Consider the following 16,400-nt stretch of genomic DNA (forward strand, 5'->3'; position numbering starts at 1 on the left):
CGATGGTGCGCTACCATTTTGGGGTCGTGACGGCACACTACAGTAAGTCCATCAAGCGGGTTTCGTCCAGATCCCTGGGTTGGGGTGCACAGCGGACTGCTAGGCGTAGAGGTCGAATTTCGAGCAGTGGAAGAGTCTGCAGTTTGACGGAGGAAGTGGGAACAAGCTCAGACGAAGCTGTGTCTTAGCCGATTAAAGGTCACGTGCCATGCCGCCTTGTTTTACGCCAGCGGTGTCGAACCGCCTGGTGATCTCGGAGGAAGCTGTCGCGTGCAAGTTTGTCTTTCCCTTTTAGATGCCCAAGATGCCTTAAAGACCGTCACTCCTTGTTCTCATGTTCGATCTTAGCTTCTCATAGTCGTCAGACGAAAGAGCAGGATGCAGAGGGCTCGCTATCACCCACCATGGGCGAACACCAGCATCATAGGAGTGGCTGGGAGCTCTGGCTCGGGGAAGACGTCGTTAGCTTTGGCGATTGTGGCTTCCCTGAACCTGCCATGGGTTGTCATCATGTCAATGGTGAATTTATTTACATCCATGTCGTGTGCTTTCGTCCGTGGGTCTAACCGTGGCACACAGGATTCATTCTACAAGCCATTGACCCCTGAACAATCTGCTGCAGCCTTCCGAAACGAGTTCGATTTTGACTCGCCAGACGCTATAGATTTCGACGTCTTGGTTAGGATTCTTGGCGACCTCAAGGCGGGAAAGAAGGCGGAAGTTCCGATATACTCCTTTCAGAAGCATGCGAGGATTGATAAGACGAACACGATTTACTCGCCGCATGTCCTGATCCTGGAGGGCATCTTCGCACTACACGACCAGAGGGTGCTGGACATGCTAGACCTGAAGGTACAGCCCCTCCAGAGAAAGTTGTCAAGCCTATGATACTGATACAATGCAGATATTCGCCGAAGCCGACGGCGACCTCTGCCTCTCCCGACGACGTAAGTAAAGCCTCCCAGCACCACCATCCCCTCCCACTAACAGCAATCGCAAGCAAGTCGTCCGCGACGTCCGCGACCGCGGCCGCGACATCGAAGGCTGCATCAAGCAATGGTTTTCCTTCGTGAAGCCCAACTTCTACAAATACGTGCAGCCGCAGCGCGAAGTCGCCGACCTGATCGTCCCGCGCGGCATCGAGAACAAAGTCGCCATCTCCATGGTCTCGGACCGTGTCAAGAAGATCCTCAAGCACAAGAGCCGCCTGCACCAGGCTGAACTCCGGCGCCTAGGGCAGGTGGCGGAGGATGCGCCCATGAGCGATAATTGCATCGTGTTGGAGGAGTCGGCCCAGATTCGCGGGATTAACACGCAGCTGCTGGACCCGGATCTGGACAGGGAGAACTTCATCTTCTACTTTGATCGCATGGTGAGGTTCCTGGTTGAGCGGGCGGTGGAGTGCATGAGCTACGAACCCCATCAGATCCTCACGCCTCAGAACTACACGTACATGGGCCTCAAACAGGAAGGCGAAGTCAGTGGCGTGGTCATCCTCCGTGGCGGCTGTATTCTCGAAACGGGCCTCAGACGCGTGATACCGGACTGCCGGACCGGTCGTCTCTTGATACAGACCGTGGGCTCTTCTGCTCCCTGATTCAATGCCAATTCAACTTACTGATACTCCGCCAGGACTACCGCACAGGGGAACCCGCCCTCCACTACCTCTCCCTTCCCACCGAAGGCTCTAGCCCGATCAGCACTCATGAGCGCGTACTGCTTCTGGACCCGCAGATGTCGTCCGGCGGTGCCGCGCTGATGGCCGTGCGCGTGCTGGTCGATCACGGGGTTGCAGAAGAGAAGATCGTGTTCGTGACTTACATGGCCGGACGCGTGGGCGTCAACCGGCTGCTAAGTGTATATCCTGAGGTAAAGGTTGTGGTGTGTCGGCTGGTTGACGATGTAGAGGAGAGGTGGGTTGAGAGCAAATATCTTGGGTGTTGAGAGGGGAGCTGTTGCGCACCGAATCTGTAGAAGCGGAGAATGGATAGATGTGTACAGTGTTACGGGCGTGATTTTGAGCCATCGGTATTTGCCGGCAAGCGAACAAGTGCAACTGTTGAAGGTCATGGATTACAAGAATCTACGCACATAGAGCTGACAGGTCATTCGGCTAAATTTGAGAATCGCTCGAGAAGCGACCTGTAACCAAAGCTAGACGAACAATGGAAAGAAGACAGATATTGACGCCGCCCGCTTTCGTCGGACCCAGAGACAAAATGAACAGAAAAGATCAGGATAACTGGTATCTGAGGAGTGAAGAAAGGACGCGGTTACTCGTGCCAAAAGCCGTCGAGCGAATGTAGAGGGAGAATTTGGACTAAAACGGCGTGACCTGATACTACAGGAAGTATGGCAGGAGGGCACTAGGGTGCGATTAGCAACAGTGCGTAGGCGAGTAGGTGCGTGTATATATACCCGAGAGCCAGGGTTGCGCTCAATCCTATCAGCGCCTTGTTCTTGACTTTTTCCTTCTTTAGCTCCTCTTCGATCGTCCGCACCCTTTTGGCCGGCTGCACCGCCATGCCCACCTCTTCATCATCATCATCATCCAAGTCTGCGGCTTTCCTCTTCAATGCCTTGACGCCGTTCACCCTGTTTTCCTCGAGCCTGTTGGCTTCCTCGACCATCGCCTTTGCCTTTGCGATCATTTCCTCAGTGCTTTCAGGAAGGGGTAGCTCTGGCGACCCAGCCGGCATGTCGACCTTTACAATTGTAGTCGTCGTTTCGGTGTCGCCTGTCGTTTCGACTGTCTCGTCTACCTCCACCCTGACAGTGTCGCCGTCTACCGATTCAGATCTTACGGAATCTGCCTTCGTCGCCTCCACACCGTTTGTGAAGCTACTCTGCAGCGCCGAGCCGGCCGCCGTCGCGTCGTGGTTTTTCACCGAGTTCCTCGTCGTACGCGCCTTGCGCGGCGTCGCAATTCTCCGACTGGGTGTCGCGGTTTTGCTGGGCGAAGCGGACCGGAGGCTGCGAAGCCTGACTGAAGAAGCGGACATAAGACCACTTTTGTCCGGTACAACAAACCTTGGAGGAGTCGATATTTCGACGCGGTCTTTGTCTTTCGTGCCCTTCTCGATAGGCTCAGGATCGAGAAGCGCCACGATCCAGGCTAGCATGTGGTACTCTTCGGCAAGTTTGAGGGCTGTGCTTCTGTGAGCTCGAGTGAAGGTGAGGAATGCGCTAGTGAAGTACCTTGTTCGGGCGCGATCCACACGTTGCCTGCGACCTCTTCGGGGCCAGCGCTGCGTAGGGACTTGTGGTGTTCGCGCTCTGCGGCTTCTTCTTCAATCGACGCCCATGGGAATGCTGCTTTGAACATGCCCGTTGCGCTGATGTGGCCGTCGCTGCTGCGTCGCTGTTTGTCGCATTAGTGTGACGCGTACTGAAGTGAAACGTGACGCGTCGCCTACCATCAAAAAGTACGACTCTGGGTATGCCTGGTTCTTCTGCAATGAGAAGATTCCGGATCCTCTAAGGTCTTTCGGAAGCGGTACTCGCAGATGCGCGTAGTCGAACTTCCCCAGTGCCTCCGCCTTTGTCGCATTGGAGATTCCGACTTGTCCTGGCTTCACAACGAGGTTCGTCTGCCCGAGTCGTCGTCGCTCGATAAGTATATCGACTGCAATGTGTTGGTAAGCCTCTGTCCATCCTCTGCATCCGGAAAGGGCAGCTTACGTGGAGGCGTATGTTCAGGACCAAGGAGCGGGTTGTGCTCCTCTGGCAGCTTTCGCTTGTGAACCATTGCGACGGCTGTTGAATGCGTGAGGTGATGGATGCGGCACGGTATAGATGCTGCGCGTTGTCGATATCGAGTCGCGAACCTGGCGCGCGGTGGGGAACGGGTCGCCTGAAGGCCTGGTGCGCAGTTTAAGATATTTCGATCGATTGACTAAGCCCTGTGAATGTTGCGACACGGCTTTCAGTAATGTTGGAGATGGCGCGTGAAGTTTTGAATTGTGATGATGTGAAGATAGAGGTGAGGAAGCTTTGACGTTCGCGACGGGATGATGTTCTGCTGCTGGCATGGGGCTGGTCGAACGTCACCTCATCGTCGCGCCCTTGTCCTCGAAGCAATCTATGCCTGAGGCGTCTAGATATTCGCCCATATCCGACGACTGTAGAACGAGGAATGCTGTGACATATCTAGAGTGAACATCTACGGTCTTTTAGCCAGCTATGGGTTCTCACAGAATTGCAAGCTTGAAGAGCACTTGCTCACAGCTATCCACATGGCTCAGGGCTGTGCTTCTATCTCTGCAGTACAGCTGTAATGATGCGAGAGGAAAGTCTGAGGCTTCTAGAATCCAACATTCCGGATGCTTTGACTCATTCATCAAGAGTCTCGTAAGATTCCCCAGACGCAACGAGCACTGGTAGCTGTCAATGCTGTCAGCCCGCTTTGATCCAGCCGCTAAACTTCACTTGAGGATGATAACTCGTGGTAATTTCAGGTGCCCACGGAGTATCACACCAAACCCGCACTATGGAGGAAGCCCCTGTAGCAAGATGCCTAAGATGCCCAAGGTGCCTGCGATGACTGGCTAAGAAAAAGACATTCACGTGATATGCCAACGCGATCATGTCAAGGGCGGTGAGGCTGAAGCGTTTCAAAAAACCCCCACATTCCAGAAAGGCAGCCGCTTGCTCGTGGATTTGCCCATATCCCAATTACTTGCTCTTGCTCCTCAAGAAAATTTGCTGTATACTATCAATCACCAGTATCTTCTGCCCGCGACTCCATATCACTTCTGAGAACAGCAGTATGCCGGAGCAAATAAAGGACGAGGAGCTCCAGCCGGAGCAGACGGAGGGGTTCAAGCTGGGCGAGAAGAAGACCATCGACGAGTATAAACAGCTAGACCAGAATGACGAATCCCTCCGCAAGTGGAAGGAGTCTTTGGGCATTGGGTCAGGAACGTCAATCTCCGATCCCAAAGACCCCCGCAAAGTCATCATTCTATCTCTTGGCTTGGAGGTCAGCAATCCCCTTTCTCAAAATGTTCGGACTCTCAGTTAAGCAGAATACAGGTCGAGGGTAGACCTGATATCATCATCGACCTTAAGTCACCCGGCGCCGTCGATAGCCTCAAGAGCAAGCCCTTCACGATCAAGGAAGGAGCCCAGTTCCGCATGAAGGCGACATTCAAGGTTCAGCATCAGATCCTGTCTGGCTTGAAGTATGTCCAGGTGGTCAAGCGCATGGGCGTTAGCAACAAGATGCAAGAGATGATCGTACGTTACCTCCACTGCCTCTCCCCTCTTGTATTATCAGTTATCTGCAGGAAAGCATCGCGGATTGTTTACTTCACAGATTTGAAGCAGAGCGGCATCAGCTGACAGATTAATAGGGCAGTTATTCTCCAAACACAACCGATAAGCCAGTATACGAAAAGAAATGTAGGTGCCACGATCCCCTTAGTCTTTCTACAGGCGTGTCAGGAAGCCAAAGCTGACAAGACTGCAGTTGAGCCTGAGACGGCCCCTTCCGGCATGATGGCTCGCGGCCACTACAACGCTGTGTCAAAGTTCATTGACGATGACGGCCAGACGCATCTCAAGTTCGAGTGGTCATTCGACATCAAGAAGGACTGGTAGATCGTGTCCATTGAAGAGCGGAAGTGGAATTTTGACGACTCTCCTTACTCCCAAGGATGAATGACCGGGGAGCCGATGGCCTCCAACGCATTTTCGGCGCATGCTTTTTTACTGAAGCAGTCATTTGCACAACAAGAGCTTATCAAGACGCACGGTTCTTTCTTTCAATCCGCGACCTCCTCCGCATAGTGCAGTTGCAATTCGACCCGCTAGCGAGGAATGACACGACCTCTAGGACGCCAGGAATGCTCAGCCAGCTCATGCATCCCATACAATCGCCGCCAAACGCCATGCAATGATTCCTCAACGTCCATTTCCATCTCGTCACAAGAAGTATTCCGTCTGAACGCCATCTTTCCCCTGCTGTTGCTGCTGTTCCGCCCTATGCACATCGTTCTCCGGCGCCGCATCAAACACGTTGAAGACCCTATCTCCCCTATCGCTCACCTCAAGCACACTCGCCATGTTCCCACACCTGTAGCAATAGTTCGGCGCGCTCCACACCGTGCTCAGCCTGTCATCATACAGCACCTGATACCCCTCCTGACACAGCTGATGCGCCCTCAAAATATGATTCATGCCATTGACCTCCAAAAACTTCTTAACCACCTGCGCGCCAAATGTATAGCCGGCGCCCCTCGGCGACAGCGAAAACTCATCCCTCTCCGCATCCGGGTCGCTCCACACCAAGTCCGCCATGGGGCCCTCGTGCGGAATCTCCCTGAACCTGTCAATGATCTTGATCTGGTCGATGCTGTGGATGCTAGGGGAGAGCCCGCCGTGCACGCAGAAGATCTGGTCGTTGATCACGACGGAGAGAGTGAGGTAGTCGAACATGTCGGTGAAATAGTGCCACACGTTTGCATTGCCGTACTTGCGCGAGCACTCGGTATAGAAGCCGTAGGACTGCGTCACGCCGCGCGATTCGTGGTTGCCGCGGATGAGATGCACGCGGTGGGGGTACCGCAGCTTGAGGCAGGTCAGGAGGGAGATGGTTTCGACGCTGAAAAGGCCGCGGTCGACGTAGTCGCCGAGGAAGAGGTAGTTTGTGTCGGGGCACCACCCACCGATCCTGAATATCTCCAGCATGTCGTAGAATTGGCCGTGAATGTCGCCGACGACAGTGACGGGCGCGGCTATGTGGACGACATTGCTCTCCTTCATGAGGAGTTCTTTGGTTTTGGCGCATATTGCCTCGATGACCGAGTCTGCGAGCAGCTCCTTCTTGTAGAGTCTAGCTATACATTCGTCGAGGTCGACGGTAGCTACAACACACGGAAGTCAACACCAGATCTGGAAGAAGGCTTGCCACGCGGTGAGCATACCTGGTAGGCCGGGCATCTCTGTGTGGAAGCTGGGCGCTAGCGGCGCTATGTACCGGCAGATGCGCTATGGACAAGAAGACAAAGTCGTCGCCAACAAATGCCTGTATCGTACAATCATTCTTGTCAAGAGGAGGAAGGAGCGACAGTAAGGAAGAAGCGTGACATTGCTATCGTCGACGCAGCACCTGTCGTGTTTCGCCGCTGTCCAGAGCCGTGTTGGCTGACTTTTGGTCGCATGGGTCGTTACGCGGTCCAGCCAGGTCACGTGAGAGCTAGACATCGAACATCGAACTTCTCACACGGCGGAAACCCTTTGTTCTCTCTCTCCCGGCCGCGCTTGCTCGTTCGTGAATCGTGATCTATCATCTACTGCTTGTCTCGTTTGCTAGCATTAAATGTCTGTCCTTGCTATCCATCGCCAGCAAAAGTGCAATAATCCTATAGTCGCCGTGTTGGCAGGTAATAAGCGTGTACATCGCGCCGTGGATCAGTCTCGTTTTGCTCCTTCTCAGCGGCCTCGGGGGTCTCTCTCCAACCTCCACGTCGGATTCTCGCAATCTAAACTCTAACTTCGCACCGCATCCACCATCAACACTTCACCTCTGAAGCTTCTTGAACGTTTCATGAGCTCATCGTCCGGACGAAATTCCTTCACTTGCCGGCGTTGCTCTCTTTTCACTTGCGTCTAGCGCGACGCGGTCTTGCCGAAGGTCGCCGCGGCTTCAGGCAACCCTTCACTTTGAGACACATAACACCGTCCCATCATCACCTTTTCTGAAGTTGCCACCATTCCATCGGCATGAGCTATAACGGTCCGCCTGCCGGAGGTGCGACTCCTTATCAGCAGCCTGCACAGCCGTTTGGAAACGGCCAGCAGATGTACGGTCAGCAGCCATATGGACCGCCGCAAGGACAGCAGCAATTTGCTCCGCCACAAAATGGGCAGCAAGGGTACGGACAACAGCCGTACGCGCCGCCGCAGTATGGCCAGCCCCAGTACCCTCAGAGCTTCCAGCAGGGCGGTCCCTCGCAACAAGGCCCAACTCCGCAGCAGTAAGTACTGTAGCCTCTCATCGCTTCGCTTTCGGGATGACAGCTCATCGCCTTCACCCTTTCCATGACGTCACTGCAGTATCTGAGTCGCTGATTTCGTTGAAGGGGACCCAATGCCTTTCCTCCCAAGAAGAAAGGCAATCCCATAATCACGCGGTACCCTCCGCCGCCCGGATATCGCGGCCCAGCTCAACACCAAAACGGTCCTCCACAGCCGTTTCAGCAGCCGGCACAAGGCTTCCAACCGCCCCCACAGGCCTATCCTCAGCAAGCACCGCAAGGATACCCACCTCAACAAGGCTATCAGCAGCCGCCCAATTACCAACAGGCACCACAAGGATATCAACAGCCACCGCCGCAGGGAGGGTATCCACCTCAACAGCAAGGATGGCAGCAGCCTCAGGGCTGGCAGGCTCCTCCCCAAGGCGGCTACCCGCCGCAACAGCAAGGCTATCAACAACCAGGTTATCCCCCACAGCAAGGTTATCAGCAGCCACCTCAAGGCTACCAAGCGCCGCCTCAGGGCTATCCACCACAGCAGGGCTACCCACCGGCTCAAGGGTACCCTCAGCAAGGGTATCCGCCTCTTCAAGGGTCACCTGATGGATCCGCTCCGACCCCCAACTACCAGGGACCAAATTCTCAGTGGCAGCCACCACCACAGCAGCCGTATCCGCCGCAGAACGAGCAGTGGGCCAATCCACCTCAGCACACTGCATCTCCGAGTGGTCCTCCGGTACCAACCACAGAACGATCCACTCCGATACAGAGTCAACGGCACCCATCCAGGGCCATGAGCATGACGTCAGACAGGACCACTGTTCCGAAACCTAGTGAGAATGATCCTGCCGGCCTTGCTCTGGACGATTGGGACTTTGACTTTGATGGTGCGCTCTGGCCGAAAGGGTGTGACGCCGTTGATCCCGACTTGAGCATTGGGATCATCAGTAAGTTCCGCTAGCTAAAGCTGCTTGTGCGCCCGCTGAATTACTCCAGTTTGGCATCCCGCAACCCAAGCGACACGCGCAGTGCCCTCGACGTTCGCAGAAGCGGAGAAACGTGACGAGGACGTGCCCTACGCGCCTCTTGGAAACGGAGAGTCTGTCTCGAAGTACTTCACGCTGGAGAACGACTACGAAGCCTTCCTGGACGTCCGGCAGACGGATCATTGGCCGATGGTCCAAAATGACCCAATTTTCATCCAGTTTCCCGCCACATGCGACCTGATCCCATTGGAAGATGTTATCGCAAATCGCGACCGCCCAGACATCGAGGAGGACGAGCCAGTGGCTAACGGTGGGAACGGTGAGCAGGCATCTAACGGTAATGTCATGGATAGCTTGGAACAGGCGCTCGATTTAAGCGAGATCGTCAACGGAAGAAGATCTAGCGTGAAGCCTGCTGCTGAGCCAAAGGATGATGGCCAAGAAGATATACTTGCTCGGCTAGGTGTCACCGGTTCACCGAAGCCTGTGTTCCCTACGCCGGGACCGGCCTATGTGCCCAGGTCTCGGTCCGACAGGTAGGTTGCTGAAATTGACACTCGGGATGCCGCTAACGGAACCCTAGCTGGAAAATCGGCAACTCCGGGCTGCCAAGGCCGAACTCTTTCGCCTTCTCAAACGATGGCATGAAGCACTACGGTGCACCGCCACCGCCGCCAGAGCCTCAGCGCTCGCCCTCATACGATCCTTGGAAGACTGATGACACACCTCGTGCCAGTCGTTTCGATGGCAAGCGAGATCCAAGCCCGGCCCGATCTGATAAAACTGCCACTGGCTCAGACTTCCACGCTGATGATACTAGCGGCACTAACTCAGCAGACATGAAGCCACCGCCAACTCTGCTACGTTCCGAAAGCAGCACGGCCCGGAAGAGGAGCTATGATGAATCAGACAGAGACAGAGAGACCGAGGGCCGGAGACGCCAGGAAGACGACGTGACCCCCAAATACAAGCGGAGACAACCGCGTGTTGCAGCTGCATACAGGTAAGATTCTGGCGTCTTTCGGAAAAGGCGCAAGCTAACAGGCCATAGCCGTCGCTAGCATCGTCATCACACTCTTCCAGGTCAGTCAGTGTTCGAGGTTGGATGATTTGCTTGAAGACCAGATACTTCTTCAGCGTTGTAATATACGTTCTGTGCAAAGAGTCTCGGCGCCGGTGGATTCTTTGTTCTAGCACTTTGACTCCGGACCTTCTCTCTTTACATCTAGCCTGTCATGGCTGCTCGACAAAATGGTTGCAATTCGATTCCGTACATCTGTTTTAGTAGTCTAGTTCTCTGCGGTCCTCGTCATAACGATCGCTTGCCACCTCCAGAGACTGTCATCATAAGTCAACTGAAGCCAGTCATGGAGATTCTTGCCCAGTCATCATGAATGTCTACAATCTCTGCATGTCCTTAAGATAGCACCCTCTTAGCCTTCCATGACGGCGGCGCATGTCCGCCTCCGCTCCCGTCAGCTTCTTACTGTTCACCTATGATTCAATCTCACTCTTCTCTGATTGACTGTATGAGTCTCATGTCCACGCCTATGGCGCCCTTCATTCTTGAACAACTGTGTGCTTATCACCTCACCGAGCACGGGGGGCTGCAGGAAAGGAGGTATGCGGGCGGGCGAACTTCGGCAGAACTGAAGAGGATTCTTTCGGCTACACCAAAGCACATGCGGATCGGTGCAGAGCCACAACAACATCTGACGGTTACGGGATGTCTAGGTTTGCAAGGCAAATGCAGCAGGTGAGTTGAAACCCTGCGCAAATTGTTTGATTATTTAACCAGCCGATCCCGCTCACCCTCATCCTCGCTACTGCTCTCCTCACCCTCCTCTTCACTCGTATCCTCCTCCGTCTCTGTCTCCTCTTCGGTCCCATCATCTTCCTCATCTTCCTCATCGTCATCGTCATCCTCCTCACCTTCCGCCAACCAATCATCCAAATTCCTCTCCCTGACCCCGTTCGCCTTTACCGCAACCGGCCTGTCCGCAGCAGCCGTATCCAACATCTCCGACGCCGGCACAATCCTATTCCGCTCGTACTCCGTCCTCCCTCCACTCCCCGCCTCATCCCTGAGCCTCGGATCCGGCTCCTCTCCCTCCTTGACCCACTCAGGCAGCGCTTCGTATCCGCGCAACCCGCCTACGCCGCCCTCGTCGCCGACGACCAGGCTTGCGGAACCGAGGACATAACCCTTGCGGCTCTCGGAAGGCGACGGGATCGTCGGGACCGGCTTGGGCGCCAGGAGGAGAAGCGAGGCCAGCTCTGTAGACGAGGGCGTGGAGAGGAGGGCGCGGTAGAGGCGGGTGCGGTCGCGAAGGTCGTAGGAGGTCGAGTAGCGAGCCAGGAGGAGCACGTGCTGCCATAGCAGTTCAATCGCGTGTTTCTGCCCCTCGCCCTCAGCGGTAGGTCCGACGCTTTGTGCTTCCGATACGCGGTCGCGGAAGCCGCCGTCTTCGTTACCAGGTAAGTCCAAACCGCCTGCTTCTGGATCCCTTAGCGGCGAAGAAGTGGCGCCTCTTTCCCTCTCCCCCTCCTCCACCTTCCGCCCATTCAAAAACCCCAAATACACCTTCGCAGCCAGTAGCACAATCTGCGCCTGCACCCCGACCTGCTCGTCCGCAAACCCCTTGACCAGTATCCTCAGCACGTCCGCAGCAATAAACTCCTCGCTCGGCACCAGCGCCGCGAACTCTCCCACCAGCCACACAATACTTGCGCGCGCCTGCGCGCTCTGCGCGCCATCCAGGTTCTTCGCGAGCCGGATCACCGTGCTGACGTGCGCGTGTGGGTCGCGCTGGATCAGGTGCCGCACCACCTCTAGCGACTCGGCGACGAGGTGGGTGTCCTGGCTGCTCAAGTGCGCGAGGAGGAGGTGGAGACAGCGTGAAGCGGTCGCCGGGGTGCTGCGGGTCGCGCAGCGGCCTATGGCGCGCACTGAGGCGCGGACGAGGGCGGTGGAGTGGCTTTTGGCGAAGTGGCTTAGTTCGGCGAGGATGAGGCTTTGGAGGCTTGGTGCGGAGTGTGGGAAGACGAGGGTCAGGAGTTCGAGTTTGAGCGTCTGGATGGAGGGCGTGTCGGTGCGCTTGAGGAGGAAGTGGGAGGTGTAGGGCACGAAGAGGTCGGGGTGTGCGAGGCAGACTTGCACGATGTTGTGCAGGGCCAGGTGTTGGATGTCGGGCGGGGAGCGCAGGAGGGAGATTAGAGGCCCGATGGCGCTTTGGAGGTAGGGCGGCGTGCCGAGGTAGAAGTAGAGGCGGGCGACGGCGAGGATGGCGGCGCTGTTGCGGGATTGGAGCAGGGGCCGGCTGGCGTTGAGGAGGTGCTCGAGGTCTGGGTCTAGGAGTACCACCTCCTCGTAGTTAGAATCGTTGTCGTCCTCTTCTTTCTCTTCCGTAGGCTCGTCATCATAGAATCCCCTTCCCACACTCTTACTCTTCGTGCTCTCCCCTCCCCTCCTAACCCTCCTTGTCCTCCTCGGGAAGCACTTCCGTGCATACACCATCAATAGCCTCAGCGTCGCCAACTGCCCCCACTCATCCATATCCACCAGCTTCCGCACCAAGCCTCTATAATGCATATGCACGAGGTCAATCCTGTCGGGACACACCTCCAAAAACGCCGCCACCGCCGCGCCCGCGACGAAATACTCCCGATCCCCCAGCAGCGTGCCCAGATACTCCACGAGCTGCGGCCCCGTGCCCGGATCCAGCCGATAGCACTTGGGCACCGCGAGCGCGGCGGCCCGCCGCACGTAGGGGCTCATATCCCCGACCCCCTTCTTGATCCCCAGCGAGACGATCTGGCTGATGACGGGGACGCGGATGCCGGACATGACGCGCAGGGCGAGGGCACGCAGCTGGGGGTTCGAGTCGGAGAGGGACTTCTGGATCGTGTTGATGGAGAGCAGCGCGGTGTCCGGCTCGGCTTCGGCGTGGTGGAGTAGGTAGATGTAGACGAGTTTTTTGATCTCGAGGCTGGGAGAGGCGATGTTTTTTATTACGGAGGAGAAGAGGGGGAGGGTGGGGGCGCGGCGGGTGTAGGTTAGCTGGTGGGAGGTGTCAGTATAGGTGTAGAGGCTGGGGTAGGGGGGAGGTAGGTAAGGTAGGGGGATGGCTTACGGATATCACCCGCCGTAGTCCTTCCAGCACATCGCGGTCGTTCCGACTGTCGAGTAACTTCTTGAGCTGTTGTACCGGTAAAGGTCGAGCTGAGCTTCTGCCGGCCAGGCTGGCATCGCGGGCGGCTTCGAGAGTGAGGTTGCGGGCTGTTGCGGAGCCAGCGAAGGCGGGCATCAGTAAGGATTCCAGCTACGCATGAGAGACGGGCTGTTAGAAAGAGCATACCTGTGTCCAGCAGATTGGAAATCCGAGTCATAGATTCCATTCTGACTGCTGCTGCTGCTGTGCGACCACACACCTACTAAAAGGGCGCGGATCGCGTGTTGCAGGGCCCAATTGCTGAGAGGCGTTGGTGGGTGTTGCGGTGTGAGGGGCGAAGTGGGTTGCTTGTGGTGGTCGTGATGCCGGACGAGCTTACCTGCCCCACCATGACAGGAGATTACTCAGACAGGATGAGCTATCCTTTCGCCTGGTCTGGGTGCTAGTCAAGCAGTCAAGTATGAGTTATAGCTACAGCTTATGAAGCAATGTTGAAGGCTACGGGGTTTCAGGGTGGTGGGCATGTCTCGTTTACGGCTCAAAGTTCCAATGTCAAGAAGAATCACTGATCGGGAGAGGATCGGACTATCAGAGGCTGGGCTGGTCGATAGCAAGAAGGCTGAGGCAACTGCCGTAAGGCCTCGATCTAAAACTAAATGCCATGACCATGGGGTATACCAGTAAGAACACCTGTTAGATGTCAAGTCCAGCGAACCATGCCTAGACGGCGTCATTCCAGGGTGCACAGCTCAAGCCCCTCGGAAGAGTGTCAGAAAATCAGCCTCGCGCAACCGATCGTCCTGCATTGGCCGATTCGGGTCCAAGTAACCCTCGTCCTCCCCGAAATACCCATCCAAAGAATCGCGAGCAAACTCCTTTTTGGTCTCCGGCTTGACCTTCAATTTGACTTCCGGTGTGGTCTCCGATTCGATCCCCGATTCGACCGATGGCGTGGCTTCCGGCGTGATCTGCTGTTTGACCTTCGAGCTGACCCCCGATCTGACTTCTGGTTTGACTTCTTTCCTTACAGCTCTCAACGCTCTTGGACCTCTCCGGCGCTGTTCCGGCGGCGAAGGCGGACCTCTCCACAACAGTTCATCGCCTGATGCATTCCGATTCAGCAAAGAAAAAGCGAGAAGAGACCGTAGAGATAGTATATACAGCATCGTGTATCCACTCTCTAGGTCTCACCCGGCTTCTTGCTGTTGCAGCTGACGATCTTGATCTTATCCGCATGGACCGTGTTCGAGTTGTCGAGCTTGACTGTGATGTCTTTGAGGACGAACGTCCACACTTCATCGCAGAAACGGTAGGTGTCGAGGTGGCCCTGCAGCGACATTGTCAGTCTCTGTTGTGGGCTTTGTGACATGGACGTGCGGTGGTGTACCTTGAAGCTCATGCGCGACTTGACCTTCTCCGCCAGCGTATCCGCAACGGCTTTGTCAAAGTTGGTGATGATTTTCATGGCGAGCTGCGGCTCGATCTTGCGGGTCATGATGAGGTCGTCGAGAGTGTCTGTGAGCGCAGAGCCGATACTAGGGCTGCCAGTTAGAGCAGGCACACGGGAGTTGGGAGACGCCATTTCAGTACCTGCTACGGCGGTAGAGCTCGTAGTACTGCCTTGCAGGGTCGCTCATCGTGGCTGAGTGTTCTGTCGGCGAAGGGTGGGGGGTGAAGCCGTAGACAATTCGTAGCGACAGAAGCTGCGGTCGCCTTGTCTTTGAAGGTGGGGCGGGGTGTGAGGTGTGAGGTGGGAGGTGGGATGAGAAGATGTCCGATGCGGCTCTCGTGATGACATAAGCAGGGTCTTGCAGGTCCGCTTCACTCTATCGCCCTCAGAGCATCATCGGCCTTGACTTCCGCGGTATCAGCCAGGGACTTCTTCATATATCTCACCTTCGGCCTCAAGCTCGCGAGACTTGCAGAGATGAGTCTCTTGTATGGTGTCGGCGGTGCGACCGCCGCTCTGACCGTCGTAGGACTGTGTGAGTAACGCCGCGGACCTTAGTATGCAGGCAGCGCTGATGGCAACCCAGATATGCTCTTCAACAACGAAGGCGAGGCATTCAACGTAAGGCGCTCCGACATGCACCACTTGGGCCCATGCTCACAAACTGTGGCCAGGTTGGACAATTCCTCGAAAGCGTATCACCATATGCGTGGGCAGATATAGGCATCGGCCTCTGTATAGGGCTATCCGTGGTGGGAGCAGCATGGTCAGCTTAGCTCGCCTTCTACACTGGACTCTCTGCTGACGGATCTCAGGGGTATCTTCATCACGGGCACATCCATTCTCGGCGGCGGCGTCAAAGCTCCTAGGATCCGGACGAAGAACCTCATCTCGATCATCTTCTGCGAAGTCGTCGCAATCTACGGCGTCATCATGGCCATCGTGTTCTCGTCGAAGCTGCAGGTGGTCACCGGCGACGCGCTGTACTCGGGCGCGAACTACTATACAGGCTACGCGCTCTTCTGGGCTGGACTGACCGTGGGCATGTGCAATCTGATATGCGGTGTATCTGTGGGTATCAACGGCAGCAGTGCTGCTCTAGCGGATGCAGCAGATCCGAGCTTGTAAGCATTATTCAATCCTGCGAATTATCACGCATCGATAGCGACTAACATCACTGTAGGTTTGTCAAAATCCTGGTCATAGAAATCTTCAGCTCCGTGCTCGGGCTCTTCGGCCTGATCATTGGACTGTTGGTCTCAAGCAAGGCGCCGGACTTCTCATGAGGTCAAATGAGGGTCAAGTGGAGCAAGAGAAATCGCTGTACGCTGCTTTGAACAGCTGTGGGATTCTAGGAGGGTATTTGGGTAGGTCCGACTGGCTTGCAGCCCCTTCAACCGGTAGGATTGAGTCACCTCGGTGTAGATACACTGCGATTGTATGATGAGGTTCAGCATGGCATTTGGCGTTACTTTTCTGAGGAATGTAGTAAAGATACTGGTTCAGTGTAAGACGCAGTACTAGGAGTAAACACATAGCCTACACCATCTACGTATTGAGTGGTCAGAAAAGTGCTTCTCGCACAAAACATGGGCCAAAAAATGCAGTCGTTTCGACACGCTATTGCGATAGAAGAAGCCTCCTTCCCTGCCTTAATGATACCAACTCCCTGTCAATGCCGTCACAAAACGTGATTTCCAAAACCCAGCCCTACAAGGACTCATACCCAAACATCAATTCAAACAGGAAATCTTCACAGCCAGCGTGCTGGCACGCAAAAAATCCAACAGAACGATCAAGCAAAGAACACCGC

General features: G+C 55.6%; 8 protein-coding genes across 8 annotated transcripts; 4 read left to right on the forward strand and 4 right to left on the reverse strand.

Annotated features, from left to right (window-relative positions):
• Nucleotides 1-510: 510 nt before the first annotated feature.
• On the forward strand, nt 511-1,944 carry W97_00231 (uncharacterized protein; the record flags this gene model as incomplete). The annotated part of the gene is made up of 5 exons (XM_007778148.1): nt 511-519; nt 580-852; nt 905-947; nt 1,005-1,576; nt 1,633-1,944. The coding sequence occupies 5 exons, from the start codon at nt 511-513 to the stop codon at nt 1,942-1,944; spliced, it is 1,209 nt and encodes a 402-aa protein (XP_007776338.1).
• Nucleotides 1,945-2,341: 397 nt separating this feature from the next.
• Nucleotides 2,342-3,748, reverse strand: W97_00232 (uncharacterized protein; the record flags this gene model as incomplete). The annotated part of the gene is made up of 5 exons (XM_007778149.1): nt 2,342-2,366; nt 2,419-3,148; nt 3,199-3,361; nt 3,417-3,625; nt 3,682-3,748. The coding sequence occupies 5 exons, from the start codon at nt 3,746-3,748 to the stop codon at nt 2,342-2,344; spliced, it is 1,194 nt and encodes a 397-aa protein (XP_007776339.1).
• Nucleotides 3,749-4,768: 1,020 nt separating this feature from the next.
• On the forward strand, nt 4,769-5,601 carry W97_00233 (uncharacterized protein; the record flags this gene model as incomplete). Its single annotated transcript, XM_007778150.1, has 4 exons — nt 4,769-4,981; nt 5,035-5,238; nt 5,355-5,403; nt 5,471-5,601. The coding sequence occupies 4 exons, from the start codon at nt 4,769-4,771 to the stop codon at nt 5,599-5,601; spliced, it is 597 nt and encodes a 198-aa protein (XP_007776340.1).
• Nucleotides 5,602-5,925: 324 nt separating this feature from the next.
• W97_00234 (serine/threonine-protein phosphatase) lies at nt 5,926-6,942 on the reverse strand (the record flags this gene model as incomplete). The annotated part of the gene is made up of 2 exons (XM_007778151.1): nt 5,926-6,866; nt 6,927-6,942. 2 exons carry the CDS (start codon nt 6,940-6,942, stop codon nt 5,926-5,928), a joined length of 957 nt encoding a protein of 318 aa, XP_007776341.1.
• Nucleotides 6,943-7,725: 783 nt separating this feature from the next.
• Nucleotides 7,726-9,972, forward strand: W97_00235 (uncharacterized protein; the record flags this gene model as incomplete). Its single annotated transcript, XM_007778152.1, has 4 exons — nt 7,726-7,979; nt 8,085-8,926; nt 8,976-9,501; nt 9,549-9,972. The coding sequence occupies 4 exons, from the start codon at nt 7,726-7,728 to the stop codon at nt 9,970-9,972; spliced, it is 2,046 nt and encodes a 681-aa protein (XP_007776342.1).
• A 779-nt stretch (nt 9,973-10,751) lies between these two features.
• On the reverse strand, nt 10,752-13,272 carry W97_00236 (uncharacterized protein; the record flags this gene model as incomplete). Its single annotated transcript, XM_007778153.1, has 2 exons — nt 10,752-13,025; nt 13,099-13,272. 2 exons carry the CDS (start codon nt 13,270-13,272, stop codon nt 10,752-10,754), a joined length of 2,448 nt encoding a protein of 815 aa, XP_007776343.1.
• A 614-nt stretch (nt 13,273-13,886) lies between these two features.
• W97_00237 (uncharacterized protein) lies at nt 13,887-14,719 on the reverse strand (the record flags this gene model as incomplete). The annotated part of the gene is made up of 3 exons (XM_007778154.1): nt 13,887-14,239; nt 14,329-14,464; nt 14,525-14,719. The coding sequence occupies 3 exons, from the start codon at nt 14,717-14,719 to the stop codon at nt 13,887-13,889; spliced, it is 684 nt and encodes a 227-aa protein (XP_007776344.1).
• Nucleotides 14,720-15,064: 345 nt separating this feature from the next.
• Nucleotides 15,065-15,873, forward strand: W97_00238 (V-type H+-transporting ATPase 21kDa proteolipid subunit; the record flags this gene model as incomplete). Its single annotated transcript, XM_007778155.1, has 5 exons — nt 15,065-15,122; nt 15,174-15,208; nt 15,262-15,353; nt 15,403-15,711; nt 15,771-15,873. 5 exons carry the CDS (start codon nt 15,065-15,067, stop codon nt 15,871-15,873), a joined length of 597 nt encoding a protein of 198 aa, XP_007776345.1.
• Between the last annotated feature and the right edge of the window lie 527 nt (nt 15,874-16,400).

Source organism: Coniosporium apollinis (assembly GCF_000281105.1).
Source record: "Coniosporium apollinis CBS 100218 chromosome Unknown supercont1.1, whole genome shotgun sequence".
NCBI lineage: Eukaryota > Fungi > Ascomycota > Dothideomycetes > Coniosporium > Coniosporium apollinis.